Source organism: Tursiops truncatus, chromosome 19 (assembly GCF_011762595.2).
Source record: "Tursiops truncatus isolate mTurTru1 chromosome 19, mTurTru1.mat.Y, whole genome shotgun sequence".
Lineage (NCBI taxonomy): Eukaryota > Metazoa > Chordata > Mammalia > Artiodactyla > Delphinidae > Tursiops > Tursiops truncatus.
This window is the reverse complement of record NC_047052.1, coordinates 19,313,768-19,341,124: the sequence shown is the minus strand read 5'-3', so window position 1 is coordinate 19,341,124 and position 27,357 is coordinate 19,313,768. Positions and strand designations below refer to the sequence as shown.

The 27,357-nt window shown below is 51.1% G+C and overlaps 3 protein-coding genes across 32 annotated transcripts in view; 2 read left to right on the top strand and 1 right to left on the bottom strand.

Moving 5' to 3' along the window:
* Positions 1 to 350: 350 nt before the first annotated feature.
* On the bottom strand, positions 351 to 2,343 carry CIAO2B (cytosolic iron-sulfur assembly component 2B). Its single transcript, XM_033844359.2, has 5 exons — positions 2,147 to 2,343; positions 1,907 to 1,986; positions 1,478 to 1,603; positions 975 to 1,020; positions 351 to 561 (listed from the first exon to the last, which is right to left on the bottom strand). Exons 1-5 carry the CDS (start codon positions 2,286 to 2,288, stop codon positions 464 to 466), a joined length of 492 nt encoding a protein of 163 aa, XP_033700250.1. The 5' UTR covers positions 2,289 to 2,343; the 3' UTR covers positions 351 to 463.
* A 147-nt stretch (positions 2,344 to 2,490) lies between these two features.
* Positions 2,491 to 24,254, top strand: CES2 (carboxylesterase 2). 23 transcript variants are annotated; one of them, XM_073796949.1, is made up of 16 exons: positions 2,871 to 3,235; positions 3,415 to 3,642; positions 8,807 to 9,011; positions 9,929 to 10,070; positions 10,735 to 10,868; positions 10,949 to 11,207; positions 11,647 to 11,745; positions 12,016 to 12,156; positions 12,270 to 12,350; positions 12,579 to 12,723; positions 13,148 to 13,285; positions 14,248 to 14,320; positions 14,765 to 14,947; positions 17,489 to 17,824; positions 22,733 to 22,862; positions 23,312 to 23,449. In XM_073796949.1, the coding sequence occupies exons 1-15, from the start codon at positions 2,878 to 2,880 to the stop codon at positions 22,830 to 22,832; spliced, it is 2,622 nt and encodes an 873-aa protein (XP_073653050.1). In that variant the 5' UTR covers positions 2,871 to 2,877; the 3' UTR covers positions 22,833 to 22,862; positions 23,312 to 23,449. The 23 variants fall into 23 exon arrangements, 15 of the variants coding, with proteins under 15 accessions (XP_073653058.1, XP_073653053.1, XP_073653050.1 ...); XR_012328330.1 differs by lacking the exon at positions 22,733 to 22,862 and adding an exon at positions 24,118 to 24,254 and having other exon boundaries at positions 2,872 to 3,235; positions 23,312 to 23,450; XR_012328329.1 differs by lacking the exon at positions 22,733 to 22,862 and adding an exon at positions 21,417 to 21,529 and having other exon boundaries at positions 2,872 to 3,235.
* The window catches only part of LOC101325056 (uncharacterized), a 26,974-nt gene continuing 23,750 nt past the window's right edge, over positions 24,134 to 27,357 (top strand). For all 8 annotated transcript variants that reach the window (XM_073796965.1, XM_073796963.1, XM_073796962.1 and 5 more), the window contains exons 1-2: positions 24,134 to 24,267; positions 24,428 to 24,497. In XM_073796965.1, the coding sequence (XP_073653066.1) occupies positions 24,261 to 24,267; positions 24,428 to 24,497 (77 nt within the window). In that variant the 5' untranslated portion in view covers positions 24,134 to 24,260. The remainder of the gene's footprint in view (positions 24,268 to 24,427; positions 24,498 to 27,357) is intronic.

The following is a 27,357-nucleotide window of genomic DNA, read 5'->3' as shown; positions in this document are numbered from 1 at the left end:
GTTACAGGCTTATTCTTAGGAGACACAGGATGAAGTACCGAGAAGTGAAGGGTCATGTGTCTGCAGCTTACTTTCAAGTATATTTATATTCTACACACACATAAATAGAACCAAAGTTGCAACATGTTAACAACTGTTAAATCTAGGTGGTGGGTATACAAAAGTGTTCACTACAATATTCTTTCAATTTTTTGGCATACTTGCAACTTTTCCTAATCAAACCATTGGGAGAAATTTAAAAAATGAACCAAACCTCATCGACCCAGCCTGTATAGGCACTCACTACCACCCCTACCCCAAACCCGGAGTGAGCCCCACTGAGATGAAAGACTCTCAGGCATGCTGGGAAATGAATATAAATTAAGGGTTTATTACAAAATGCAAAATGTTAGTTTCTTATTGTCAGTGGTTCAAGAAAACAAGGCCATGAGCCCTGCGTGGGGCTGGGAGCAAAAATTCAGGCTCAGGAGCGGGCTGATAGGCACTGGTTCACAACCTCCAGCAGGTGGGTGTTCTCTAGGGCGGCTGCCACCCGCTCTTTATCCGCAAGCTGCTTGTTCACTGGGTGGAAAGAAGAGAGTGGTGAAATATATTTATACCCCCACCAACAAAGCCCTCCTGTCGCCGCCTTCCCAGGATCCCAAACCTTGGTCAGGCTACCCCAACCACCTGAGCCCACACCTACCCTACCTTCTTGTGACCCCTTCCCACCTGGCCACTCATGTCTGCTTCCTATACTATAAAGCCTGACAACCCTGGTCCTGTGTACTTAGGAGAGGGAGAGGGCAGGAGTGGGAGAACATGGTAAACACAGGACACTCAAGTCAGGCCAGCTTAGGTCTAGGCTGCCACCTCCACTGGGGAGTCACCCACCTACTGCCAAACCCCCAACCGTCCCCCTAATCTTGCCCTACAGACCACCATGGCAAGCGGGGAGCCTCCGGGCTAATGCCTCAACACCAGCCCATACTTACCTGCATGCTCCGAGGCATGGGTCCCTGGTGTAATGTGCACGTCCAGCTGGGAGGGAGATAGGTGGGGCCTGAGCACTCACACACCTGGCTACCCCCTTTTCCCCCTCCCCACTCACCACCTCCATTTGATCCTTCTTCCTAATCATGCCTCTGGACTCCGGCCCTTCCATTACACCCCAAACCCACTCACAGCCATTCCATCTCTACCCAAAGGACTGGTCAATTGCTGCTGACTTAGAGGCCCACCTGCGTCCCATCCCTGCTCCAAACTTATCTACAGCTCCCTACTGCCCTTCCTGCCACACTCCTCACTACTTTTCTGCACTTTCCAGCTTGGGTCTTTAGTCTTGTCCCATCCAACTGGAAAGCCTCCTCCCAGTTTCATCTCTGCTAGCTGGGATCCTTCCAGATCTCACTCGGATGTTCAAGTTCATGCTCTCCATGTCCTCCTCAGTAGCAGACATTCATGCCTGCCCCACCCCCAGGGCTCAGTTCCACCTTACCTTGAAACGCTGGGGAAGGGATCGCAGAAGCTTGACTTTGATGGACAGGCCAATAAGTGTGGCCATACTGCAGTGCGGAATGGTGGGTGTGAAGGCCACGGCCACTGTGCTTTCGGGGTCGCTCACCTGGTTGGAGAGGTGGGATGTTAGGAGTCATGGCCCGTCCAGCCCATTGACCCTCTTCTTAGTTTGTTGCTTCAGGTAAGTCACCTAATCAGTATGCGTCTCAGTCTCCTCATCCATAAAATGGGCGCGCGCGCGCGCGCGCGCGCACACACACACACACACACACACACACACACACACACCCCGTTCCAAAGATCCCCTGAGGAGTCCGTGAGCTGAGAGAACGCCAGGCCCCTGGTGCACAGCTGAGCCCTTCTGACTCTCCCGAGCAAGTCGCTCCCCTGGACGCTGCGAGTGACTCACCTGAACCCGGACTTGCTCTACTACGTTCAATTCTTCCAGCGTCAGTGGATGCTCCGGGTCATTGATGGAGCGAATCAGATGTGGCAAGTGAAGGAAAGGGGACTCTGCGCCTCTGCCCACTCAGAACCCCCCTCCGGGACTGCCCGTCCCTACTACAGCTCCACCGACTACTGGACATCACTTCATCCCACCACCTCCCAGGCCCCCGCGAACCCGCCCGCGCCCGGCAGCGGCGGATATCGAAGATCTCGCGCGCGTCGATGCTGTCTGGAACCTGCTCGTCCTCCTCGCCCGCGGTCACTGGCCGCTCCCCAGAGCGCTCGTAGATGAGGGGGTTCGCGTTCTCGAGGAGGCCGCCCCCCATCCCGCCGCCGCCCACCATCACGGAACTGCTGCCGGCAACTGCAGGCGGGCGCTTCCGCTCCTACGGTGCATTTCCGGGGAACGGGAAGGGGGCGTGGCGTGGCGTGGCGACGGGGTAACGCGAGGGACACCCGGCCCTGCTGGTATGCCGCCTGCGGTTTGTGTGGGGCGGCTGCCTCAGCGCGCTCTCTACGCGGATCCGAGAAAATGCCGAGCGCTCCAACAAAGACACAGGGAAGGGACCACGGTGTGCGAACCGGGAGGGTGCCTGGCGCCGCAGGCCAAGGCTAGGGCACTATAGACCCGTCTTGAGATTGAGCCAGGCGTACCGTCAGGCATCACTTCCTCCGAGAGGCCTGCCCCTTAGGCTGGGCGGGCGCCCAGAGTTGCCTCTGTCCTGGCACGGTTCACTGCGTTTCCGAACTTCCCAGTGACGCACCTGCAGGCCCCGCTGCACCTTGGGCCTGGGAGTGCTCTCCCGGTTCCCAGCGTGCGGCCCTAAAGACGTTCTTCAAATGTTTGTCCAATGGATAAAGAACCGTGACCTCGATTTTGACGGGAGGTGGGGACAGGGAAAGACACGGGGTGGGGTTGAGAGTGTCCTTAAGATGAGTGCCACAGTCAGGTGTGCATTTCAGAAGGCCGGCCTTTGCCGAGTAGGGAGGAGGGCCCACAGAGACCCTCAGACCAGGGACAATAGGGGAATGAAGGCGGACCCAGGAAATCGATCCCCGAAAGCAAGGAGGAGTTTTTGGAATGAAGGGCCGTCAGACTTCCCTGCCTTTACTCGGGCGGTTCCTTTCACTCTGAACGAAGGTCGTTTTTATTTATCTGTCTATGGGAATCCTGATCGTGCACCTCGTCAAGGAAGCTCTCCTGGTTTCCCCAATCACAGATTATTGCTCCCTCTCTCTCCCCCTCGGAACACACTTGTCGGGCCTGTGACTATAAGGACAGTGAACGCAGGTTTGTGGAGAGGGTTCTTGGTATTGCGGAGGGGCTGCAGAAGCCTCAAGGTCCCTGCGGAGGAGGCCCAAGAGGACAGAGGGGAAGCGGCTGTGCTAGCCCCTACCTGCCCCTGGCCTTTACCCGTTCTGTCCTGCTTTCCTGCCAAACCCGTCTTTCCCCGCCTACTCCCTTCCCAGTACAAAGTCCAGGCCTGGGCGAGACACTCAATCGTCGACGGCTGGATGCGTCCCTGCGCAGCCTCCTGGTGAAAAGCAGCATGTCCGTCGGTAGTGCAAAAAAGACCTGTGAGCCCACGATGCAGCTGGACCGACTTCGCAAGCGGCTGAGAGCCGTGGCCTTCGGGGTCCTGCTTCTCGTTGTCCCGGGCCAGGGTGAGGCTCCGACGCGGGGCGGCAGGTACCGGGGTAGGATTTGCCAAATTCTGCAGAGGCAGGACCTGAGGCTGCGGAAGGAAAGGCGTCCGGGAGGTGGGAGCCGGTGGAGAGTTCCAGCACCAGAACCGTGTGAGGGATACGACGCCATCTCTGCGCCCCCTGAGGCGCAGAGAGAGTTTGGGCTGCCCCAAGTCGCACTACCCCAAGGCGCAAGCAGGCCCTAGGGGCTCTGAGCATCGCCGGGGCTGGGGAGTTATTTGGGACATTTCTCTGCGAGTGTTTGTGGTGGAGCTGGTGCTGACGGGGGTAATAACAACAATAATTATACCTTCCCGCCACCATTTGGCTCTGCCCTTGGCCAGAGGGGTGTCCTGACACCCACTGAGCCCCTCTCCACAGGAGCCCTGGGCAAGGTTACTGGCTAAGCCTACAGAAGCCCCCATCCCCCAGCCACCACATCCTACTATCAGACAGACTTAAACGTGCTTCTCTTCACCCCATGCACCCACCCCGAATGAGGGCAGGTCTTGACCTCCAGGGCAAAGGTGATCTCTCTTTGTGCCAGCCCTTACTGGTAGCCTTTATAGCTTACACTATGTGGGCACGGCACCTGGGCACAGCTCCAGCTCCTGTGCCCCCTCTTTTAAAAAAAAAAATTTATTTATTTGGCTGCGCCGGGTCTTAGTTGCAGCATGCTGGATCTTCATTGCCGCGTGCAGGATCTTCCTTGCAGCATGCGGGATCTTTAGTTGCAGCACATGGGATCTTTTAGTTGCAGCATGTGGGATCTAGTTCCCTGACCAGGGATCGAACCCACACCCCCCCCCCCCCCCCGCCTTGGGAGTGTGGAGTCTTAACCACTGGGCCACTAGGGAAGTCCCCTGTGCTCCTCTTGAAGGGCGTGATCCTCTAATCCAAACGGGCTCTGCCTGTGGAACCTGATTATCCTCTCCCTTCCCAGTCGAATCTGCCTGGGTAGCGTCCACACTCAGGACTACCCCGAGGCCCAACCCATCGTGCTTCTGCCCTTACCCCTTGCTTACCAGGCTCTAAGAGGTCACTGGAACCTTGCAGCGCCACGATCTGCGAGGCCTCGCTGATGCCTCTTTCTAAAAATGTTGCTATGTTGGATGGGACCCACTTTCAGAAAAGAAGAACTGGCAAGCACAGATGATGGGTCTGACCCTCTCCTTTCCCACCCAGTCCTGGCTTATAGGCAGGGACCATCTAGGTCCCCAGGGCCTTCCACACACTAACCAGGAGTTTACCCAAGAATGGATGTGTGCATGCATCCTTGGTTTTCGCCCAAATGGTCACACATTGCCTCCCTTTTTGGTCCCTGGCTTTTCCACTTCCTGACACACGGAGTGACCTCTCCACATGCCCACATGGTAGAACTTATTCATAGTGTTTAATGAAAGGACTTCTCTTCAAGGAGGAAGCATCCTTGGTGTAACTAGCCTCTGCTCAGGAACATTTTAGCAGGTTTTGTCTTTTGCTATAACAAACATCAAGCATTAAAGGTCGGTGGAGGCAGTGAATTACATGGGCAGACGTTACATCCCACAAAGGACTTATGTAGACAGCGTGTTCCTCGGGAGAAGGATGAGTCTTCTGACTTGGAAAGGCATTGTTCAGTTGCCCTCTGTGGAGCATGTGAATAGCTGCTAACTCCGGCCTCACCCACACCAGGTGTCGTCAGGTGCATTCATCCACGTTAATCTAATGGGTGTAGGGTAATATAGTTCCATAAGGATTTTTTTTGTTGTTTTCTTTCTTTTTTTTTACTTTTTATTATGAAACCAGGCTCAAATCTGCCAAATTCTGCAGAAGCAGAGCCTGAGCCTGCAGGAGGAGAGGTGCCAGGGAGGTGGGAGCCAGTGGAGATAACACCAGGGGAACTGGGAGACTGACTGGATACCTCCCTGCGCCCTGAGGCACAGAGAGGGTCAGGACTACCCGAGGTCATACAGCACTGCAGGGCTCCTCATCTGAGGTAGCAAGAATAATATAACAAACTCAGTGTACCATGATCTACCTTTAACAGTTATCAAGACCTGGGCAACTTAGTTTTGTCTGGATTATCACCTCTCCTTTGCACCATTATTTGAAGCAAATCTCAGACATCATATCACCTGTAATTTTTTTTTTTTTTTTGCGGTACGCGGGCCTCTCACTGTTGTGGCCTCTCCCATTGCGGAGCACAGGCTCCGGACCGCAGGCTCAGCGGCCATGGCTTATGGGCCCAGCCACTCTGCGGCATGTGGGATCTTCCCGGACCGGGGCATAAACCCATGTCCCCTGCATCGGCAGGCGGACTCTCAACCACTGCGCCACCAGGGAAGCCCCTCACCTGTAATTTTTTTTATCATGTCCTACTAAAAGAAGAAATATATGTCTCTCATAATTTCTCAATGTAATCAAACATCTAGTCAAATATTCTTATTTCATATTATCTCATGATATTTATGACTTTTTTAAAACCATGATTTAAACAAGGTTCTTACTTTAAACATTAGTAGATGTGCTTTTTTTAATAACAGATTTGAGATATAATTCACATGGCATAACTTTTACCCATTTAAAGTGGTTTTTAGTATATTCACAGAGTTTACCACATCAATTCCCCTTTCCCCAACATTTCTGTCTCTATGAATACACCAATTCTGGAAGTATAAATGAAATAATCCAATATGTGGCCCTTTGTGACTGGCTTTTTTCACTTAGCGTATTTTCAAGGTTCATCCGTATTGTAGCATGTTCGGTACTTCTTTTTATTGCTGAATAATATTCCATTGTATAGATATGGTACATCTTATCAATCCATTTATCAGTTGATGGACATTTGGATTGTTTCCACTTTTTGGCTATTATAAATAATCCTGCTATGAACACTCATACACAAGTATTTTTGTGGACATATGTTTTCAATTCTCTTGGGTTTATACCTAGGAGTGGGATTGCTGGGTCTGTGGTAACTCTATATTTAACCTTTTTTAAAAAAAATTAATTAATTAATTTATTTTTGGCTGTGTTGGGTCTTCGTTGCTGCGCGCGAGCTTTCTCTAGTTGTGGCGAACAGGGGCTACTCTTCGTTGCAGTGCAGTGGCTTCTCTTGTTGCGGAGCACAGGCTCTAGGTGCACGGGCTTCAGTAGTTGTGGCATACGGGCTCAGTAGTTGTGGTGCACGGGCTTAGCTGCGGCATGTGGGATCTTCCCGGACCAGGGCTCGAACCCGTGACCCCTGCGTTGGGAGGCGGATTCTTAACCACTGCGCCACCAGGGAAGTCCTATGTTTAACCTTTTGAAAAACTGCCAGGGTGTTTTCCAAAGCACCTGCACCATTCTCCCTTCCCACCGGCAATATACAAAGGTTCCAGTTTTTCCACATCCTTTCCAATATTTATTATTATCTATCTTTTTGAAGTATTTCATGAGTCTCTTTCAATCTTCAGATTCCTCCTCTGCCTCTCTTTTATTTTTCTTGTAATTTTGTTGCTGTGTTGAAGAAACCAGTTTGTTCTGGAGAGTATCCCAGAGTTTGAGGGTTTTTTTGTTTTTGTTTTTGTTTTTCCTGAAGTATAGTTGATTTATAATGTTGTATTAGTTTTAGGCGTACAGTAAAGTGGTTCAGTTATATATATTATATATTCAGAATGTTTTCCCTTATAGATTATTACAAGATATTGAGTATAACTCCCTGTGCTATACAATAGGTCCTTGTCGGTTATTTTATATATAGTACTGTGCTTGTGTTAATCCCCAAATCCTAATTTATCCCTCCCCCCTTTGTCCCTTTGGTAACCATAAGTTTGTTTTCTATGTCTGTGAGTCACTGTTTTGTAAATAAGTTCATCTGTATCATTTTTTTTAGATTCCACATATAACAGAGTTTGGGTCTTGCTGATTACATCCCTAGGGTGTCTTTTAACTGTTTCTCTGTCCCCTGTATGCCTGTAAACTTGTATTTATATTCCAGAGGCTTGATCAGATTCAGATTTTAGGTTTTGCTTTGTTTTGTTTGGGGACAAGACTACTTCATATGTGGTGCAGTGGACTTCCAACAGAAAACATACAATGTCTGATTGTCTTGCTTTCTGTGACAAAATAAGTTGTTGACATCACAGTCAGATTTCAATGTGCATTTCTCTTAGCATGAGTGAGATGAACATCTCCTCATTTGTGTAAGAGCCGTTTACTGGTATTCCTTATTCTGTCTGAACATATTCTTTCACCAAATATGCGTAGCTGGCATATTTCTTATTCATTTATAGAAATTCTTTATCTATTAAGAATATCAGCTCTGGGCTTCCCTGGTGGCGCAGTGCTTAAGAATCCGCCTGCCAATGCAGGGGACACGGGTTCGACCCCTGGTCCGGGAAGATCCCACATGCCATAGAGCAAGTAAGCCCGTGTGCCACAACTACTGAGCCTGCACTCTAGAGCCCGCGAGCCACAACTACTGAAGCCCATGCACCCAGAGCCCGTGCTCTGCAACAAGAGAAGCCACCGCAATGAGAAGCCCGTGCACCGCAATGAAGAGTAGCCCCCGCTCGCCGCAACTAGAGAAAGCCCATGCACAGCAACAAAGACCCAACACAGCAAAAAATAAATTAATTAATTAAAAAAACAAAAATAATAATATCAGCTTTTTCTCTGTTAGGGGACTTTCAATCTCTTCCTGCCTCCCTGATCCCCATAGCAGAGCAGGCTGTGCTTTTTATGTTCTAGACACAGCTGCCCTTCTCTTTGTAGTTCTCCTCATACTATCACTCTTTGTTTGGAGGATACTTTCTTTATGTCATTCTTGCCACCTAGAGTGTGAGATCCTTAAGGACAGGAATCTTGTCTGTCCGGTTCCCACAGTTCTCCTACTGCCTCCTAGGACCTGGCACACAGTGAGCAGAAAGGACACTCTCACTCCATCAAACTCATTTGTGACTATTTGTTTGAGGCTAAACTATGGGGCTAAACCATGGTGCCGAGCCCCAAGGAGCCTCAGTGAGCATGGTGGAAAAGGCTGGGGCAGTGAAGGCAGTTGCGGGTGGGGGGCGCAGAGTTACAGGCAGGAAATCTGTAAAGCTCAGTGTCCCTTGAGCTGAGCTGAGGACAGGAAGGAGGTGGCGACATCAACAGTCTGGGAGGGCAGCTAAATGGGGAGACCCAACCCTGATGTCCATCTCTCTGCCCACAGGCCAGGACTCTGCCAGCCCCGTGCGGACCACGCACACGGGCCAGGTGCGGGGGAGCCTCGTCCATGTGAAGAACACTGATGTGGGGATCCACACCTTCTTGGGAATTCCCTTCGCCAAGCCACCTCTAGGGCTGTTGCGGTTTGCGCCCCCAGAACCCCCGGAATCTTGGAGTGGTATAAAGGATGGGACCTCCCACCCAGCCAAGTAAGCAGGGGGTCCAGGGAACTCTAAGCCCTGGGATAGAGGGTACTCTGAGCTCTGGGCCAGGCTGCAGTTGTCATTTCATGTCATTTCAAAACAGCCAGTTTTCCCTCTGAGTTTGGTGGATTTTCACATGCATTTTTCTGATAAGCATGCAGGGGCTTGAAAGGGTGAAGTAACTTTCCCAGACTGAGGGCTTAGCACTCAAAGAGCATTAGCTCCACAAGCTGAAGGGACAAGCAGAGACACACAACTCCCTAGGTTCTGGTTGTGGCAGGTGATCTCTGCCACCAGAGGAGGTATCTCTGGGAGAGGTTTGAACCTCGTAGGAGCTCCTGACTCTAGCAGCAGACACTGTAGATCCCTGAGGAGCAGAAGACCCCACTCTGCACAGTCACTGTGCCAACCGACAGGGCCAGATGCCGTTGACCAAGGGGCGTGTATATGTTCTTGAAACTGGAAACTGTGGGAGTGATGAGGTTCCCTGAGAGTCTGACTTGGGATGAGGGGTGTCCCACTGCCCTTCTCATGAGAAATTAATCCATTCCTTTTGGCAGCACATGTGTACAGGCTACTCCCCTGTTCCAGGTCTGCCTGAGTACAGTGATATGGTGGTGAATGTCAACACATGCAACCAATCGTTCTCATAGAGACCCTGCAGAGTCAAGATTTCTCAACCTCAGGAGGATTGATATCCAAGGCCCTCATAAACTTGAGGCCTCCTGGAAGACTAGGCTCCATCCCAGCTTCCCCAGAGTCTGTGGCCTGTAGCTTGGTGCAAAGGGGCTTTAGGGAGGGATCACACGTGAGTGAGGTATCAGAGGAAGTGGGACTAAGGGTAGTTGGGAGCATATCTGGGCCCAGGATCTGGTTATGGCCACAGCATGGCCCCTGGACTGACTGCCTGCCACGGTCACCAGGTGTCTGCAGGACTTCGCTAGCGTGAAAAGAATGACTCTGAAACTACTGAATGTGACCCTGCCTTCTACCTCCATGTCTGAAGACTGCCTGTACCTCAACATCTACACACCTGCGCATTCCCATGAGGGCTCTAAGCTGCCTGTGAGTGCCAGGCCACAGCTGGCTAAGGGGTGGGAGGACATTTCTTCTGCAGAAGATTGAAAAGAACAAGATCAGCCTGGGCCCCACTGCAGTGTGGACCCTGTTAAGAAGCTTCTTACTATCAGATCCAAGAGAGTATTTCTTACCCAGCATGGGTGGCTGATGCCTGGGCACAGGGTCACAGAACCCGGGCTGCTCCCAGACGTCAGAAACTGTGGCCCTGGTAGGGACCCAGGACCTATACCCAACCAACTCATACCCAGGACCCACTCAGGTGCTGAGGGATGCACTTTGCGGTGGCCGGAGACCCCAGCCATGGATTATCTGTTGGGCCAATGAGAATAGAGCACACTTGTAATTAATGTGCATGCATGTGGGGTGATCAGAGAGACATCCCTTTTCTTTCCATGTCAGAGAGGGTTCTGGGAGAAATGGAGCCGGGCTTCGGTATGTGGGACGGGCCCCAAAGTGTGGGAGGCCCGGTTTTCCTGATAGAACTTGGGTTGCCTTTAGCCTAGGTCGTGAAGACACCGCTTTGTCTTGCTGGGGTTCTGTCCGTGTGGCTAGGAGGACAGAGCCAAAGTGGTGGTTGGTTTAGGTAGCAGCGCTGATGGGCTTTGGGCTTGGTGGGAGCCATATGGTGTCTGTGCCTTGGATGCGCCAGGTGATGGTGTGGATCCACGGCGGTGGCTTTGTCATGGGCATGGCTTCCACGTATGACGGCTCTGCTCTGGCGGCCTTCGAGGACGTGGTGGTGGTCGTTATCCAGTACCGCCTGGGTTTGCTGGGCTTCTTCAGGTGAGACTGGGGCTGGGCTCGGCAACGCAGGCTGATGGAGCCAGGACACTCCCATGACCCTCATCCCTGCCACCTCTCAGCACTGGAGACAAACACGCAACTGGCAACTGGGGCTACCTGGATCAAGTGGCCGCACTACGCTGGGTCCAGCAGAATATCATCTACTTTGGAGGCGACCCTGACCATGTCACCATTTTTGGCGCGTCTGCGGGTGGCATGAGCGTGTCTTTGCATGTTGTGTCCCCCATGTCCAAAGGACTCTTCCACTGTGCCATCATGGAGAGTGGCGTGGCCCTGCTGCCCAACTTCACCGCCAACTCATCTGACGTGGTCTCCACAGTGAGTGCCCCCAACCGTGGGAAGCCCAGACCTGCTGCCCCATCTCTTACCTCTCAGCCTCCATTACTCTCTCTGTTAAATGGGGATAACAAGGACTCCCCTGCCATCAGAGGACCTTGGAAACAGCCACCTATGTGGGGATTGTTCAAGGGTCAGAATTCACAGACCTCTGTCAGTGCAGAGGCTGAGTGCATTCTGTGGCCCACAAGACTGCTGCGCTGGGGGCCCCCATCATAGGCAGGACCATCTAGGCAGGTGGGATGGCCCCCCTGGCAGAGTCCTCTGAGCATCAGGGAAGTTGGAACAATTTCAAAACTGTAGGAATCCATTCACAATACTCTGTGAGATTTGGGGTACACCTGCCTCCAACTGGGGCACTGGGCAAACCTCTCTCCCCTACCTGGAAGCATGAGCCAGCCGCTGCCTGGTCTCTTTACAGGTGGTGGCCAACCTGTCTGCCTGTGGCCAGGTTGACTCAGAGGCCCTGGTGGACTGCCTGCGGCACAAGAGTGAAGAGGAGATTCTGGCCATCAGCAAGGTTTGACTGATGGACATGGCTGTGGAGGGAAGGGTCCAGTAGGTGTGGGGCAGGCAAGCCTGGGTGCCCTTCATCCTCCCTGGGCAAGTTACTGTAGCTCCTCACCTTGGTGTCCTCACAGCCCTGGATGGGAAATCGAGGCCAGGCCATGCTGAGGCAGGTATAGGACCTGCTGGGGTGGGTGTGAGCATTCTGGGACGAGCCCGGAAGGGGTGGAAGATGTCTGCGGCATCAGAAATTGTCTGCAACCTGACCTTGAGTGTCCCTTAGCCCTTCAGCATCATCCCTGGCCTGGTGGACGGGATCTTCCTGCCCAAGCACCCCCAGGAGCTGCTGGCCTCTGCCGACTTGCACCCTGTCCCCAGCATCATTGGTGTAAACAGCGATGAGTACAGTTGGATCCTCCCCTCGGTGAGGCCCACTCCCAAGCCTCCAGGTGTGGGGGAGCCCATCCAGGGGGAAGGCCTCGGGGCTTCGTAGCTCCAGGCCCATCCTATCTCCAACTCGACTCCCCCACCACCCAGTTCATGAACAATTCTGACGCCCAGAAGGAAATGGACAGAGAGACCATAAAGGATGACTTGCAGAAAATATCAGAAATGATGGTGAGGTTCCTGGGGACCTGCCCACATGGGGAGAGGGCTCCTTTCCTCTCCCAAGGCACGGGAAACCCAGCCCCCAGATATCCTGTGCATGCAGCACCCCTCGCCCAGAGCTTGGCCCCTTTCCCCGATTCCCTATCCCATCCCAGGATCCGTCTCCTGGTCCTGCCTCTGCTGCGTCCCGGCCCCGCCAGCCTGCCTAACCTGCCTCTTCCTGATCCCCTGGCGCAGATGATGCCGCCTGAGTTTGGTGACCTGTTGATGGAGGAGTACATAGGGGACAGTGAGGACCCCCAGACCCTCCGAATCCAGTTCCATGAGATCCTGGGGGACTGCATCTTCGTGATCCCTGCACTCCAAGTAGCAAAGTTGCAGTGTGAGTACATCTGCACTAAGGCCAGACTGGCTAGGGGGCCACTCAGAGCTGCAGGTGCCAGATGAGGTCTACTGGTGTCCAAAACCTAGACCATGTCTACTTATTGGTGCCCGGCACTTGATATCCTTCATCGTGGTAAATCCTCATGGCTAGTCTAAGAGACAGACATTTACCCCATTTTACGGAGGAGGAAACATGTTCAGTGACCTTCAGTGACTTGCCTAAAACCATAGCCTAGGAAGTTCCAAGGCCACAGTTTGAACCCAGGCCCTTCCCACTGCCCTTGCTCCAGCCTGGGGCTCCTCCACCCCATTGTCCAGATTCCAACCAGCTTTGGACTTAGCTATGTCATCACCATGGGTGATGCAAGAAAGCTCCAGGTGAGGGGCTGCCAGGTCACGGCCCGTCTTCCGCACCTCCCTAGGTTCCTCTGCCCCTGTCTACTTCTACGAGTTCCAGCATCAGCCGAGCTTCTTCAGGGATTTCAGGCCGAGCTATGTGAGGGCAGACCATGGAGATGAGGTTCACTTCATCTTCAGAAGTCTTTTCGGGAGCAGCCACAGTGAGTCTTCCTAGGTGGGGGTCTCTCAGAGGCTCCTCATTCCCAGGATGTGGGATGGGACATTGGCTAAGACCCTGAGTGAGGGTGATTGCCCTCACTGTACAGACGAGGAAACTGAGGCTCAGCGGGAGGAGGGGATCAGGTGTCCAAGACATGACAGCTAGAAAGATTGAGCTTGAATTGGAGTGTAGCATTCTTCAGACTGGAACCCGTGCTCCCTCCACCTCTCCCCACCCTGACCTTGGGTTTCTGGCATGGGTGCAGAGGGGGTGTTTGAAAGGCCTCTTTCTTTCTTCCTTCCTTCCTTCCTTCCTCCCTCCCTCCCTCCCTCTCTCCCTCCCTCTCTCTCTCTCTCTCTCTCTTTCTTTCTTCCTTTTTTTCTTTCTTTTCTTTCCTCCCTCCCTCCTTTCTTTCTTTCTTCCTTCCTTTCTCTTTCTCTTTCTTTCCTTCCCTTCCTTCATTCCTTCCTTCCTTGCTTTCTTTCTTTTTCATATTTCTTTCTTTCTTTTTTTTTTTTTTTGTGGTACGTGGGCCTCTCACTGTTGTGGCCTCTCCCGTTGCGGAGCACGGGCTCTGGACGCGCAGGCTCAGCAGCCATGGCTCACGGGCCCAGGCGCTCCGCGGCATGTGGGATCTTCCCGGACCGGGGCACGAACCCGTGTCCCCTGCATCGGCAGGCAGACTCTCAACCACTGCGCCACCAGGGAAGCCCCATATTTATTTCTTAAATGGCCTTCTGCTGTCAGAAGAAGGGAGCCTTCTGGGTCAGGGATGAGCCCAGTGTTGGGTCAGCCAGAGGCCGGGATGAATATATGGGGTTTGGGCAAGGAGAGGGCCTGGGGAGCGGGCAGAGAGCCAGGGCTTGGGATGGCAGGGAGGAGCCTGGGATGGGGTGAGGGGGAATGACCCACATGCCGGACTGGAGTTGCCCTGACCTGGACCCTTGTCCTCTTGCTCTGTAGTCCAACTCACTGAGGAGGAGGAGCTGCTGAGCAGGAAGATGATGAAGTATTGGGCCAACTTTGCTCGAAATGGGTGAGATGTCACACTCCTACTTTAACCTCCACGGTGGGGAGGGCAGGGCTTGAGCCCATCCTGGGCTCCCCTTGTCTGTGGTGACTTCATTAGCGGATGTGTCCTTAATTGCATGGCAGCCCCCTCCCCAGCTCCAGGACCCTCCTGGACAGAAAGGGGCCTTATGGGTGCTGGACACTCATTCCATCTTGGGGTGACCTGGATGGGGGGTGACAGTGCTGTTATCTGCAGAGCCTCCCTCTATCAGGAAGGGACAGAGGCCGCCCTGTCCCCTGCGGAGCTGACGCTCTGGTGGGAGGTAGTTTCTTTCCTCCTTCTGGAACCCCACCCCCATTCCCCAAGCTTGTTTGGCTGCCTTGCCTGACCCCAGTCACGGTGCTCTCTCTGGGCTGGGTAGGGCCCAGAGTGACCTTCACACTGCCCCACGGGAGGGCATGTCTACAGGAACCCCAATGGCGAGGGTCTGCCCCACTGGCCTGTGTTCAACCAGGAGGAGCAGTACATGCAGCTGAACACGCAGCCTGCAGTGGGCCGAGCCCTGAAGGCCCACAGGCTGCAGTTCTGGACGAAGATCCTACCCCAGAAGATACGGGAGCTAATGGAGGCCAAGGAGAAGCACACAGAACTGTAACTGCCTGCGTCTGGGGGGAGGGGGGTGGAGGGGTGGGCTTGAGTGTAGGTGGGGGTCTGCTGGATGTGCCCACACACACCCAGTGAGGAGCCAGTAGTTTTTTCCTTCATTCACATAGCCATTCATTCATTCATTCATTTGTCTACCCATCCATCCATCCAGCAAACACTGAAGAACCTACTGCATGATGTTCCCAAGCCTGCCATGGGTCCTCTCTTGTTAGACACAATCCATAAACCCTCCTAGGAAGCTGGATGAGCGAACCCCAATGGAAGTTTACCTTCCTCAACACCCCACTGGGCCCTGGGCCCTATCCTCCCTTCCTCACCTCCACTCCCGCCCCACTCTCTTTCTCTTCTCCCTCTGAAGGAAGGTGCTTTGGGGCATGTCGCCCACACTTGGCTCTCAGCAAGGCCCCCATGCTTTCCATCTGTAAATGGCCAATAGGAAGCCTGGATACCAGGAGCCTGGGAGCTCTGAGATCTCAGCCCCACTGAGGCTCCCAACTACTAAGAATGTAAATGTCCCTGTCCCTACTCATTGTCCCCCTAGATTAAGTGTCGTCTATCATTGACATTTAAACAACCTACTCATTCACTTATCAGTGTCCCACGGAGGTAACTGACCCCATTTTTTGTAGGAACTCAGAGTGGGCTTGTCCATGGGTCCCTGGAGCCTGGACCAGCTGCCCACTGGCCAGGAGAAGCAGGCAGGTTCCTCAGTCACTGCCTCGGGAAGTTTGTCTCCATTCTCAGTGGTTCTGCAGACACTGTAGGGCCCAAGCTTTACATGACTGTAGCACATCCATGGAGATGTTTATCTGTGGGATGTTTCCTGGAAGTAGGATTGAGGGGTCAGAAGATCCAGGCATATCTAGGGGAAGAGACTCTTGTCGGCTGGCTCCCAAGGGCCTCTTCATCCAGGGAGGTCTCCTCTTGCCTTTTAGAATTCCCCTTGCTACCCTGCCCCCCTCCCCCACCCCCTCTGCTGAGCATCACCCAACTCACCAATTCACTGTGGTATCCACGTGATTAGTTTTCCTACTTATCTCATTGTTTTCCCCAAACTTTTATTCCCCCTGCACCATCTCCCGCCCACAAAAAAACCCTATCTTACATTTTATCTCAATATGTAGAGGTACCAGTTATGTTCACTCTGCCTGTTTGTGCCACCAAAGCACTTTCTCTCTATTATTAAGAAGCTGTATCCCTCTTCTCATAGATCCAGGACTCCCTATCTCTGACCCTCTGGGCACCAGGTTTCCCAGGAGGAAGGTCCCCCTTCTTTCTGCCCCACCATAGAGCCTCCTGAAGTTGGGCTTGAAGGCTGGAGATTCCTGCATTGCCAACTATGGCCACCAGATGGCAGACTAGCATAACCTTAAGCTTGAGATGACCAACTCTGGAGCCGGAAGGAGCTTTCCTTCCAAAGAACACTGCCTGCTGCTAATGCTCCCCCCCCCCCCCGCCGCATCCTGAAAGCATTTATTGAGCACCTATGGCATGCATGCCTCTGTTTTTCAGTACTGCATATGCACAGTATACTTCCCAAAAGTGGATTCCCAGAACTAGTTTTTAGGACTAGTTTTAGTTAATCTTATTTTTTTTAACAGCTTTATTATGGAATAATTTACATACAATCAAATTCACCCATTTTAAGTGTACAGTTTGATAAATTGGGATAAATGTATAAGACATACAACCACCATCACATCAAGTTTTAGGATGCATCCATTGCTCAGAAAAGTTCCTTTAGGGACTTCCCTAGTGGTCCAGTTGTTAGGACTTTGCCTTCTGATGTGGGGGGTGTGGGTTCGATCCCTGGTTGGGGAGCTGGGATCCCACATGCCTCGTGGCCAAAAAGCCAAAACATAAAATAGAGGCAATATTGTAACAAATTCAATAAAGACTTTAAAAATGATCCACATCAAAAAAAAAAAATCTTAAAAAAAAAAAAGTTCCTTTACCCCACTTTGCACTGCCCTGACCCTGGTCCCTCACAACCACTAAATCGCTTTCTGTTGCTATAGTTTGCCTTTTCTAAAATGTCATAGAAATGAAATCATTCTTTTACCAGCTTCTGTCTCTTAGCATAATGTTTTTGAGGTTCAACTAGTAGTTCTCTTTTCTTGCTGAATAGTATTCCATATATGACATGCCACGTTTTATCCATTCATCCATTGATGGACATCTGAGTGATTTCTATTTTTTGGCTATTTTCAATAAAGTTGCTATGAACATTTTCAGATAAGTCCTTGTGTGGACGTATGCTTTCGTTTTGTAAATAGTAAATAGCTAAGAGTGGAATCGCAGGGTCATATGGAGAGTGTATGCTTAACTTTTAAAGAAGGTGCCAAACTGTCTTCCAAATTGACTGTTCCATTTCTGCACGCCCACCGGCCATATAGGTGGGGTCCAATTGTTCCAGACCCTTGCCAACACTTGGTCTTATCAGTCTTTTACATTTGATTAATTTAATGGGTATGTAGTGGCATCTCGTTGTGGTTGGTTACCTGCCTCTCTCTCTCTCTTTCTCAGTCTCCCTCTTTCTCATGAGGCCCTGAATGTACCTGTGTGTCAAGGTTATGGGAGAGGGAACAGCCCCACCAGGGAGGCTTCCAAAGAGGATTCAGGAAGCTGCACTGGTTATTTCTGGCAGAAGTTTGATCCTCAGGCTCTCCAACTCGAGGTGCCAGCGGGAACCCCAGGAGAGGATCTGGCACCTAGTCCAGGCATGACCCTCACCCTGTCCCTCATTGAATCAGCACATCCAACTGTTGGAATCAGCAAATATTTGCCAGCGCCTCATACTCTCCACCCATCCCCTCACCTCCCACTCCCGGCCAGCCGTGTTCCTGACACTGAGGCCCAGAGGTAAGTCCTGCCCCGCCTTGGAGTGGGAGTCCCCCAAGCCAGCAGAGAGACAGACACCCTGAGAGACCCTGTCCTGACACAAGAACAGGCTCCCATTGGCTCTGGTTTCTCGCCTCGTGTTTTCACAATGTAACCTCACTTTAACCCTATGAGGTTGGTTCCTGTTATCATCACTGTTTCATGGATGACAAAACTAGGCCCAGAGCTGTGAAGTAACTTGTATTAGGTCACACAGCTGCCACTGGGCAGAGCCAGGATTCGAGTGCAGGAGGTCTGGCTCTTAAGTCACATCTTCCCTGCATTTGGAATGGGATTCGAGTTGTTAATAGCAGTCTTCCTGCCCCCTTTCCTCCATCATCCCTACCCGGGTCTCAGGGCCACTGGAGGGTAGTGCCCTGCTTCTGCCCTGTCATTTGAGGGTCCTCCAAGAGAGCAGGCCTACCTGAGAGTCACCCCCAACATACACCCTGGGTATCCTCAGTCCTCGGGCCCCTTGGCAGAGCTGCTCAGGCCCAAGGTGCTGAGGCTCTATAACGGCATCATCCAACCACTGTGGAAAAGAGCTTGTTTGTTTTTCAGAACATTAAACACAGAATTACCTTATGACCAGCAATTCCATTCCTAGCTATACAGTCAAGAGAAATGAAAACATAGGACCACAGAGAAATGTATAAATAAATGTTTATAGCAGTATTATTCATAATAGTTAAAAGGTAGAAACAACCCAAATGCCCTTCGATGAATGAATGGATAAAAAAATTGTGGTGCAGCCACAGTGAAATATTATTCGGCCATGAAAAAGGAATGAAGTACTGATATGTGCTGCAACTTAGATGAACCTCAAAAACATGGTGCTAAGTGAAAGAAGCCAGACACAAAAGGTCACATATCGTATGATTGCTTTTATGTGATACATCCAGGATAGGTAAATCCATAGCGGCAGAGAGCAGATTAATGGTTATCAGGTCATCAGGGGATGGGGGTATTGGTGTGTGAGGTGAGGGGGGTAGGGGTGGGAATGGAGAGTGACTGCTTAATGGGTACAGGGTGTATTGCTGGGGAAGTGAAAGAGTTTTGTAACTAGAGAGATGCGGTAGTTACACAAAATTGCAAACACACTAAATGCCCCTGAATTGTATACTTTATAATGGTTTATTGTATGTTATGTGAATTTCCATAAACTGTACATTTTTCAGCCAACTAGCTGTTTACTAAATATCCATGATGAAAGCTTTAGCCATGGAAAGTAACTCATATACCTTATGGAGACCTCTCCATTTCTTACATGTCGCCATTGGCGTAACACTTTCTGAAACTGCTCTGCCGATTTAAACTGCCACCAGCAAAGTCTACAGGTGTCTTGTTTTGTTTTGGAAGTACTGCACGGCTTGCAGGATCTTAGTTCCCCAGCCGGGGATCAAACCCATGCCCCTTGCAGTGGAAGCGCGGAGTCCTAACCACTGGACCGCCAGGGAAGTCCCTGGAGTCTACAAGTTTCATTGCAACTTTACCAGCATTTGCAGACCACAATTTTTAAATGTCAACTTTTTAAAAAAATATAAATTTATTTATTTTTGGCTGCGTTGGGTCTTCGTGGCTGTGTGCGGGCTGTCTCTAGCTGCGGCGAGCAGGGGCCACTCTTAGTTGCGGTGCGCAGGCCTTTCAATGCAGTGGCCTCTCTTGTTGCGGAGCACGGGCTCCAGGCGCGGGGAGCTTCAGCACCCGCGGCTCGCGGACTCCAGAGCGCAGGCTCAGCAGTTGTGGCACACGGGCCCAGTTGCTCTGCGCAATGTGGGGTCATCCCGGACCAGGGATCGAACCCGTGTCCCCTGCATTGGCAGGCAGACTCTTAACCACTGCACCACCAGGGAAGCCCAAATCTCAACTTTTTTTTTTTAATGTAATTTACATACCATAACATTTACCCCTTTAAAGTGTACAGCTCAGTGGCTTTTAGTATATTCACAAAGTTGTGCAACCATCACCACTATCTTATTCCAGAACATTTGCATCAGCATCACCCAAAAACAAGCCGGTGCCCATTAGCAGTCACTTCCCATCCCTCCCCGCACCACCCCCCCCCCCGAGCCCCTGATAATCACGCATCTACTTTCTGTCAAATCTATGGATTTGCCTATTCTGGACATTTCATAGAATAGAATCACACAATATATGGGTTTTGGGTTTTTTGGGGGGGGGTTGTTTGGTTTTTAAATATTGTTTATTTACTTTGGCTGTGCCAGGTCTTAGTTGCGGCATGCGGGATCTTTTAGTTGCGGCATGCAAACTCTTAGTTGTGGCATGCATGTAGAATCTAGTTCCCCAAGCAGGGATGGAACTGGGCCCCCCTGCATTGGGGGCTCAGAGTCTTACCCACTGGACCACCAGGGAAATCCCAGTATATGGTTTTTTGTGTATGACTCCTTTCATCTAATATAATGTTTTCAAGGTTCATGTATGTTGTAACAGATATCAGTACTTCATTCCTTTCTGTGGCTGAATAGTCTACTGTATGGATATACCACATTTTGTTTATCCATCCATCAGTTGATAGGCAGTTGGGTTGTTTCCACATTTTTGGCTCTTATGGATTCCCCTACTAAGAACATTTATGTACCAGTTTTTGTGCAAACATATGACTTAATTTCTCTTGGTTAGATACTTAGGAATGGAAACTCTGGGTCATATAGCAACTCTTTGTTTCATCATTTCAGGAACTGCTGAACTGTTTTCCAAAGTAGCTGCACCATTTTACGTTCCCACCAGCAGTGTGTGAGGATTTCAATCACTCCACATCCTTGCCGATGCTTGTTAATATCTTTTGTTTTGATTGTAGTCATCCCAATGGGTGTGAAGTGGTATCTCATTGTGGTTTTGAGTTGCACTTCCCTAGTGACTAAAATAGTGAACATCTTTTCATGCGCTTATTGGCCCTTTTTATATCTCCTCTGGAGAAATGTCTTCTGAAATCTTTTGACCATTTGGATTATTTGCCTTTTTATTGTTGAGTGGTAAAGATTTACGTATATTCTAGATACAAGTCTCTTATCCAATATATGATTTGCAACTATTTTTCCCATTCTGTGGGTTGTCTTTTCACTTTACTGACAGTAACCTTTGCAACACAAAAAATTCTTTATTTTGATGAGGTTTAATTTATTTTTTCTTTTGTTGCTTGGCCTTTTTGTGTCATATCTAAAAAATGATTGCTTAATCCAAGGTCATAAAGATTTACCTCTATGATTTCTTCTAAGAATTTTATAGTTTTAGCTGTTACATGAATGAATTACATTCATCTGAAGTTAATTTTTGTATATGGTATGAATTAGGGATTCTTTTGCATGTGGTTATCCAGCTGTCCCTGCATCTTTTGTTGAAAAAAACCTATTCTTTACTTATTGAACTGTCTTGGTGCCCTTACTGAAAATCAATTGGTCATGAATGAAGGAACTTGTTTCTGGGCTTTCAGTTCTACTCTGTTAATTTTTATGTCTATCCTTATGCTACTACCACACTATCTTGATTACTGTAGTTTTGTAGTAAGTTTTGAAATTGGGAAGTGTGATTCCCCAGCTTTGTTCTTCTTTTTCAGGGTTGCTGTATTATTTTGCCAGAGTTGCCATAACAAAGGACCACAGTCTGGGTGACTTAAACAAGAGAAGTTAATTGTCTCACAATCCTAGAGGCTACAAGTCTGAAATCAAGGTGTTAGCAGGGTTGGTTCCTTCTGAGTGCTGTGTGAGAGAACCCATGCCTCTTTCCTAGTTTCTGGTAGCCTCACACATTCCTTGGCTTATAGATGGCATTCTCCCTCTGGCTTCACATTGTCTTCCCTCTGACCCGTCTGTCTCTGTGTCCAAATTTCCCCCTTTTACAAGGACACCAGGCATATTAGACTAGGGCCCACCTCTGTAATCATCTTAATTTGACTAACGGCCTTATCTTTAAATAAGGTCACGTTCTGAGGTACTGGGGGTTATGACTCCACATATATTTTACGTGGAGACACATATCAATCCATAATAATTGTTTGGCTATTCTGGGTCCCTTGCATTTCCAAGTGAATTGTGATCGGCTTGTTCATTTCTGAAAAAAAAAAAAAGCAGCTGAGATTCTCATAGGGATCACACTGAATGTATAGATCAGTTTGGGAAGTATTACCATTTTAACAATATTAAGTCTTCTAACCCATGAACATGGAACATCTTTCCATTTAGTTACGTCTTCTTTAATTTCTCTCAATTATGTTTTCTAGTTTTTAATGTACAGTCTTGAACTTCCCTTATTAAATTTATTCCTAAGTATTCTATTCTTTTTGATGCTATTGTAAATGGAATGGTTTTCTTAATATCATCTTCAGATTGTTCATTGCTAGTGTATAGAAACACAATTGGTTTTTGGTTTTTTTTGTTTGTTTTTTTTTGCGGTACGCGGGCATCTCACTGTTGTGGCCTCTCCCGCTGTAGAGCACAGGCTCCGGACGCGCAGGCTCAGAGGCCATGGCTCACGGGCCCAGCCGCTCTGCGGCATGTGGGAGCTTCCCGGACTGGGGCACAAACCCGTGTCCCCTGCATCGGCAGGCGGCCCCTCAACCACTGCGCCACCAGGGAAGCCCTAGACTGCCCCTTAATGAGCACATACTCTCTGCCAGGAACTGTGTTGTGCTGAGCACTGGGACAGGCATTCATCTCCTTTGATCCTCATTACAACCCTGTGAAGTAGGGACTTTCATTATCCTTATTTTACAGATGAGGAAACTGAGGCTCCAGGTCTCATGATGGGTAAAGGGCAGAGGCAGAGCTTGAGCCAGTTGTCTGATCCCAGAGCTTCAGCTATTAAGATTGCATTGTCAGATGTGAAACCAGGTGGACCTGGGGTCAAATCCCAACCCTAGCTACTTGTCCACAGTTATCCTAACCCCTCTGAGCCCATTTCTTCACCTGTAAATGGGGATGATACATCCCACCCATGTGAGCTGTTTAAGAAGGATACTGGATGCTGCATTTGAAGAGTCTACCAAGGAGCCGGTATCCAGGAGGTGCTCAATCTATGTTCATTTCCCTTCTTTGAGACCCCCCAGAGCCCTCCTCATTCACACAACCTCATCACTGCTCTCTGGAGCCATGGGGAGTGCCCATGATTTGTTCTCTCACTAACTTCCTGGTTAACTTCAACTGAGCACGTGCTCCAGGCCAGAATGCTGTGCTTCACATAGGCTGCCAAACAACCTTCCAGGGAGGAGCTACCTTTCAGAGAGGCTCAGCAACCTGTCTGAGGTCACACAGCCAAGCAGTGATTGCAGAGCTAGCATTTTACTCCAGATCTGACCTTATCCCTCCCAGACACCATCTAGAACCCCCAAGGGCAGCAAGTGGCTAGCTCCTGGCACATGAGCCCTGGGACATGAGACAGGCCAGGCAGGAGGGTGTGGAGCTTCTTGGGAGGGTCTGCTGTGGCTGTGGGACCTGAGCAGGCCTCTTGCCCCAGGATGTGCCCACTGAGGTGATGCCATCATCATAGATGAATACCTACACAGCAGCTCAGATGGACAAGCCGAATGAGAAGCCTTCCAGGAATTGATAAGCAACGTTGTCATGAACATTGAATTTTTCCAGAAACCTCCAAGGTAAGCCTATCCCTGTCTACCTGTCCCACCTTTCCCACCTGGGTCCAGGAGCTGAGTTATCACAAGTGACATGGTGCCACGCTCCACTGCTACCCCCACTCTCCACTTCCTCTCAGGGATGCAGTGTCACAGCAATGAGAGGCGACTCTGGCAGGGCACTCTGCAGAGGAGAAAACCAAGGCACAGAGAGGTGTAGTGACTTGCCAAAGGTCACCCAGCAGGACTTATCACCAATTCTCAGGGATTCAATTGACTCATGAGTGATTTCTTCTGCTTTCAGCCCTTCTCCTGGGAGAAAAGTCTTGCTTCCTCCAGACCTCATGGCTAATCTCTAACACAGTCCTAGAACAGCTCCAGGTTCCTGTCTTTGTGACCTCCGGCAGATACCTAACCCTTCTGTGCCTCAGTCTCCTTGTTTGTAAAATGGCAATAATAATACATAATGAGCGAATCCATAGGTTTTTATGAGGATAAAATGAACAGTGACACATAAAGTACATGGAATGGTGCTCAACACCTAGCAAGCGCCCAGTAGAGGCTTGCTGTTCACCATTTTGTCATCATCATTATTATTACTTGTATTGGTGTTATGATGAGCCTGGCTTACCAAAGATAGGACCTGATCAGCCTGTGGGTATCTACTTCTCATCCAGCCATCTCTCCACAGATTCTGGGGTCTCCATCTTTTTCTATGAGTTCCAGCATCGACCCAGTTCTTTTGCGAAGATCAAGCCGGCCTGGGTGCGGGCTGATCATGGGGCTGAGAAGACCTTCATCTTCGGGGGTCCTTTCCTCGTGGATGAGAGCTCCATGCTGGGTGAGGATGAACAGACACAAGATCCTTAGGCTGCCGGCTCCACCAGGGTAGGGCGGGGCATGCAGGAACAGAGGTCTCAGGTCATCAGAGGGGACACTTGAGTCTCCTCCAGGACCCACGTGACCTTGATCCAGGTCTGTCCCTCTCATAACCTTTCCAGAAGCCACAGGGGAGGAGCAGGAGCTGAGCCTCACCATGATGGCCCAGTGGACCCACTTCTCCTGGACAGGGTGAGTAAGCAAAGAGGCATGCCTGGCTTTCGGCCTAGACTACTCAGATCTGCCTCCCAGGGAGCAATACAGGAGACCTTTGTCTTCATTCATTCCTCCCAGCCAGGGATCCCAATGGCAAGGGGCTGCCTCCTTGGCCCACATTCAACTGTTCAGAGCAATACCTGGAAATCAGCCTGGTGCCACAGGTCAGCCAGAAGCTAAGGAAGGCCCGACAGCAGTTCTGGGCAGAGACACTTCCCACCAAGACCGGGCAGTGGCAGCAGAAGCAGAAGGGCAGGAAGGCCCAGGGGGAGCTCGGAGGCAGGTCTTGGGTCTTCTGGGCTGGGGGCCAACCCGAGGGGTGGCCACATCCCAACAAGGCAGCCTCCTTCACCCCTGCTAAGAGACTTTAACCCAAACCAGGCTGATGGGTGGTCATGTCCCTTAAAGCATCAGCCCCTCCATGACTCCTTTGACATATCACCTACTTCCCATCTACAGGGCCTTTGCCCAAACTTCTCCTTCTTCCCACTTGCTTCATGGCGAGGTCCAGCTCACACCTCAAGCTCCCCAGAGGACCCTCCTCCTCTAGGAAGTCTTCCCTGCCTTCTCTGGTCCTGGCCCTATCTGTGTCCATTACAGCATAGCCCACTCTAAGCTAGCATTGTCAGTGTCATTGTCAGTGTTTCTGTCCTCCTCTGAGAAGCTCTCTGAGTGTGGAAATCAGCCTGACCCCACTCTGCATCTCCCATAGTAGGATCAGTCAGGACTTGGAATCAGAGGATGCTTGGTGAGTGAGTGAAAGACTGAGAAAGTGTGAGAACGGTGACTGCTGGACTTGAACCCAGGCCCTTTAGGCACCACAGCTCTGCTTAGTTCTGCACAGGTGTTGTCCTCCCTGACCAGAAGAGTGGGCGGACTCCGACGGCAGAGACCTGGAGTCAGAGGAGTCCTGAGGCATAAGGGGATCCAGCCGAGAACAGATCTCAGGCCCCACAGGCCTCTGACTAGGGCTGAGGGAAGTCCCTTTGTCCGTGCTGCCCAGTCTTGGCCCTTGTACAAGGCAGAGCAGAGTCCAGCAGGGCCAGAGCCCTGACCCTTGGACGTGAGATGCAAGCTTCCCAGCGCCAGCACCTCACCCCTTTATGGCCTGCCTGGGCTCTTTCCTCCCGCTCCAGCTAGGGAAGATCACCTTCTGGGCTGCTTGGCACAGGTCGCGGAGCACCCACCGGGACACAGGAGAACAGGTTGGGGGAGGCATCTGGACTAGTGCATCAGTCAGGCTGTTGTCACGAGGTAGACGAGGTCTACCCACTCAGGCTACAACAGGTAAGAAGCAGCCAGAGGTTTTTGAGTAGGGGGGCACACATTTCTTTTTTTGAGGATCAATGCACCGTTCCCTTGAGAAATCTGGATTTTAATACATATCACAATGACTTCCCCTGCCCCCGCTGAATCCCATCCTGCCGACTCTGGTCCCACACGTACCCTTCCTCAGTCTGACTAAGTTCCTGGCTGCTGACGGTTACATGAAAAACACTTGCAGGTGAGACCAGTTGTGTTTGGGGAAAGTTTATCTGGGGCAGAAAAGAGAGTCATAAACCAGAGGAGTTCTGAGTCCTGCCATTCCTCTGCTCAAAAGCTCCCTGTCGCCCCCGGGGCAAGTTCAAGTTCTTTATACCGGCCTTGAAGGCCTCCTATTCTTCTCCCCTCTTTCCACCAGGAAACTTGCCCCCACAAGCTGATAAGAGAGCCTGACAGGTTAAACAGGCCCCATTCACAGTGTGTCACCGGGGACGGGATGCAAAGGGCTATAGGCGTGAGGAGGCATAGACCGGCTGTGACTTGGGACAGGGGAGGGGGGACATCTAAACTGAGACCTGAAGGACAAGCAGAAGTTGCACAGGCCAGAAGAGTAGGTTCGAGGGATGGGAACAAAGAGGAAGGGTGTTCCTGGTAGAGGGAACGGCAGGAACAAAGGCCTGGAGGTTGAGATGTGCTGAGAAAACACAGTTCTGTACATCTGGAGAGGCCAGCAAAGACCAGACTGTGAGGGCCCTTGTGGGCTCGACTGGTAACCCGGGGATGACATGAACAGGTTGGAGGTTGTGGGTGAGAGCGCGGACAGGGAGAGCAGGGAGGGGGTCAGTGGGGGCTTCCGGGTAGGTGGAAGGCACTGGTGGGCTCTAGATATAGAAGTGACAGGCAGACCTGGTATCCAAGGGGACACAAAGGTGGGAGAAGGAAGACTTCCCGGGGCTGCGTGGAGGCGGGCAGGACTGGGCTGGGAATCAAGGGCTCGGTTTTGACCATATGCTGGACGTACACACAGGCCTCTTCCTGCGGGCTTGAGGGTGCAGCACACCTGGCAACCACGGGGAGGCAGGCGTTGTTGGGTGGGGGACGTCACCAGCTTTGGTGTCACCATTGCCAAAGGGCTCTGAGGGGTTGGGCAAGCCTGCTGGTGAGGCCTCAGACCCTGTCTCACTGCCAACTTTCCCTGCCTCTCCTCCTCCTCCCCCCAGCTTCTAGGATTTTCTCCTCACGGGGAGGGAGGGGAATGGCCTGGCACGGCCCCAGTGGCTTGGGGGAGTGCTCAGACAAGGGGTGCTCCTGGGATTCCAGTCTTCTTGCCTCTCTATTCTCCTTTCCCTGGGCCACTACTCACGGAACTCCCCTCCCCTGCCGGCCAGGGGATCCTCCGTCCACCAATGGCCCTGCCCCAGGACCCAGCAGCCACAGAGCTGAGGGGAGCAAGCCAGGGGCACCCACAAACTCAGACGGAACAGGCCCTGCAGGGCAGGGACTGGTAGACCCAGGGAGCCTCTCCGTGGCAGGGTGACAGGAAGGGTCCTGTGAGCACTGTGTGTGAGCACCA

Coding starts and splice junctions, on each gene's coding strand:
- CIAO2B (XM_033844359.2), bottom strand. CDS start 2,288: ATGGTGGGCGGCGGCGGGATGGGGGGCGGCCTCCTCGAGAACGCGAAC. Junction 1,987..2,146: donor CGACGCGCGCGAGATCTTCG/ATATCCGCCGCT, acceptor TTCACTTGCCAC/ATCTGATTCGCTCCATCAAT. Junction 562..974: donor CCATGCCTCGGAGCATGCAG/GTAAGTATGGGC, acceptor CTTTCCACCCAG/TGAACAAGCAGCTTGCGGAT.
- CES2 (XM_073796949.1), top strand. CDS start 2,878: ATGAGTGCCACAGTCAGGTGTGCATTTCAGAAGGCCGGCCTTTGCCGA. Junction 11,746..12,015: donor AGATTCTGGCCATCAGCAAG/GTTTGACTGATG, acceptor AGTGTCCCTTAG/CCCTTCAGCATCATCCCTGG. Junction 12,351..12,578: donor AGAAAATATCAGAAATGATG/GTGAGGTTCCTG, acceptor CCCCTGGCGCAG/ATGATGCCGCCTGAGTTTGG.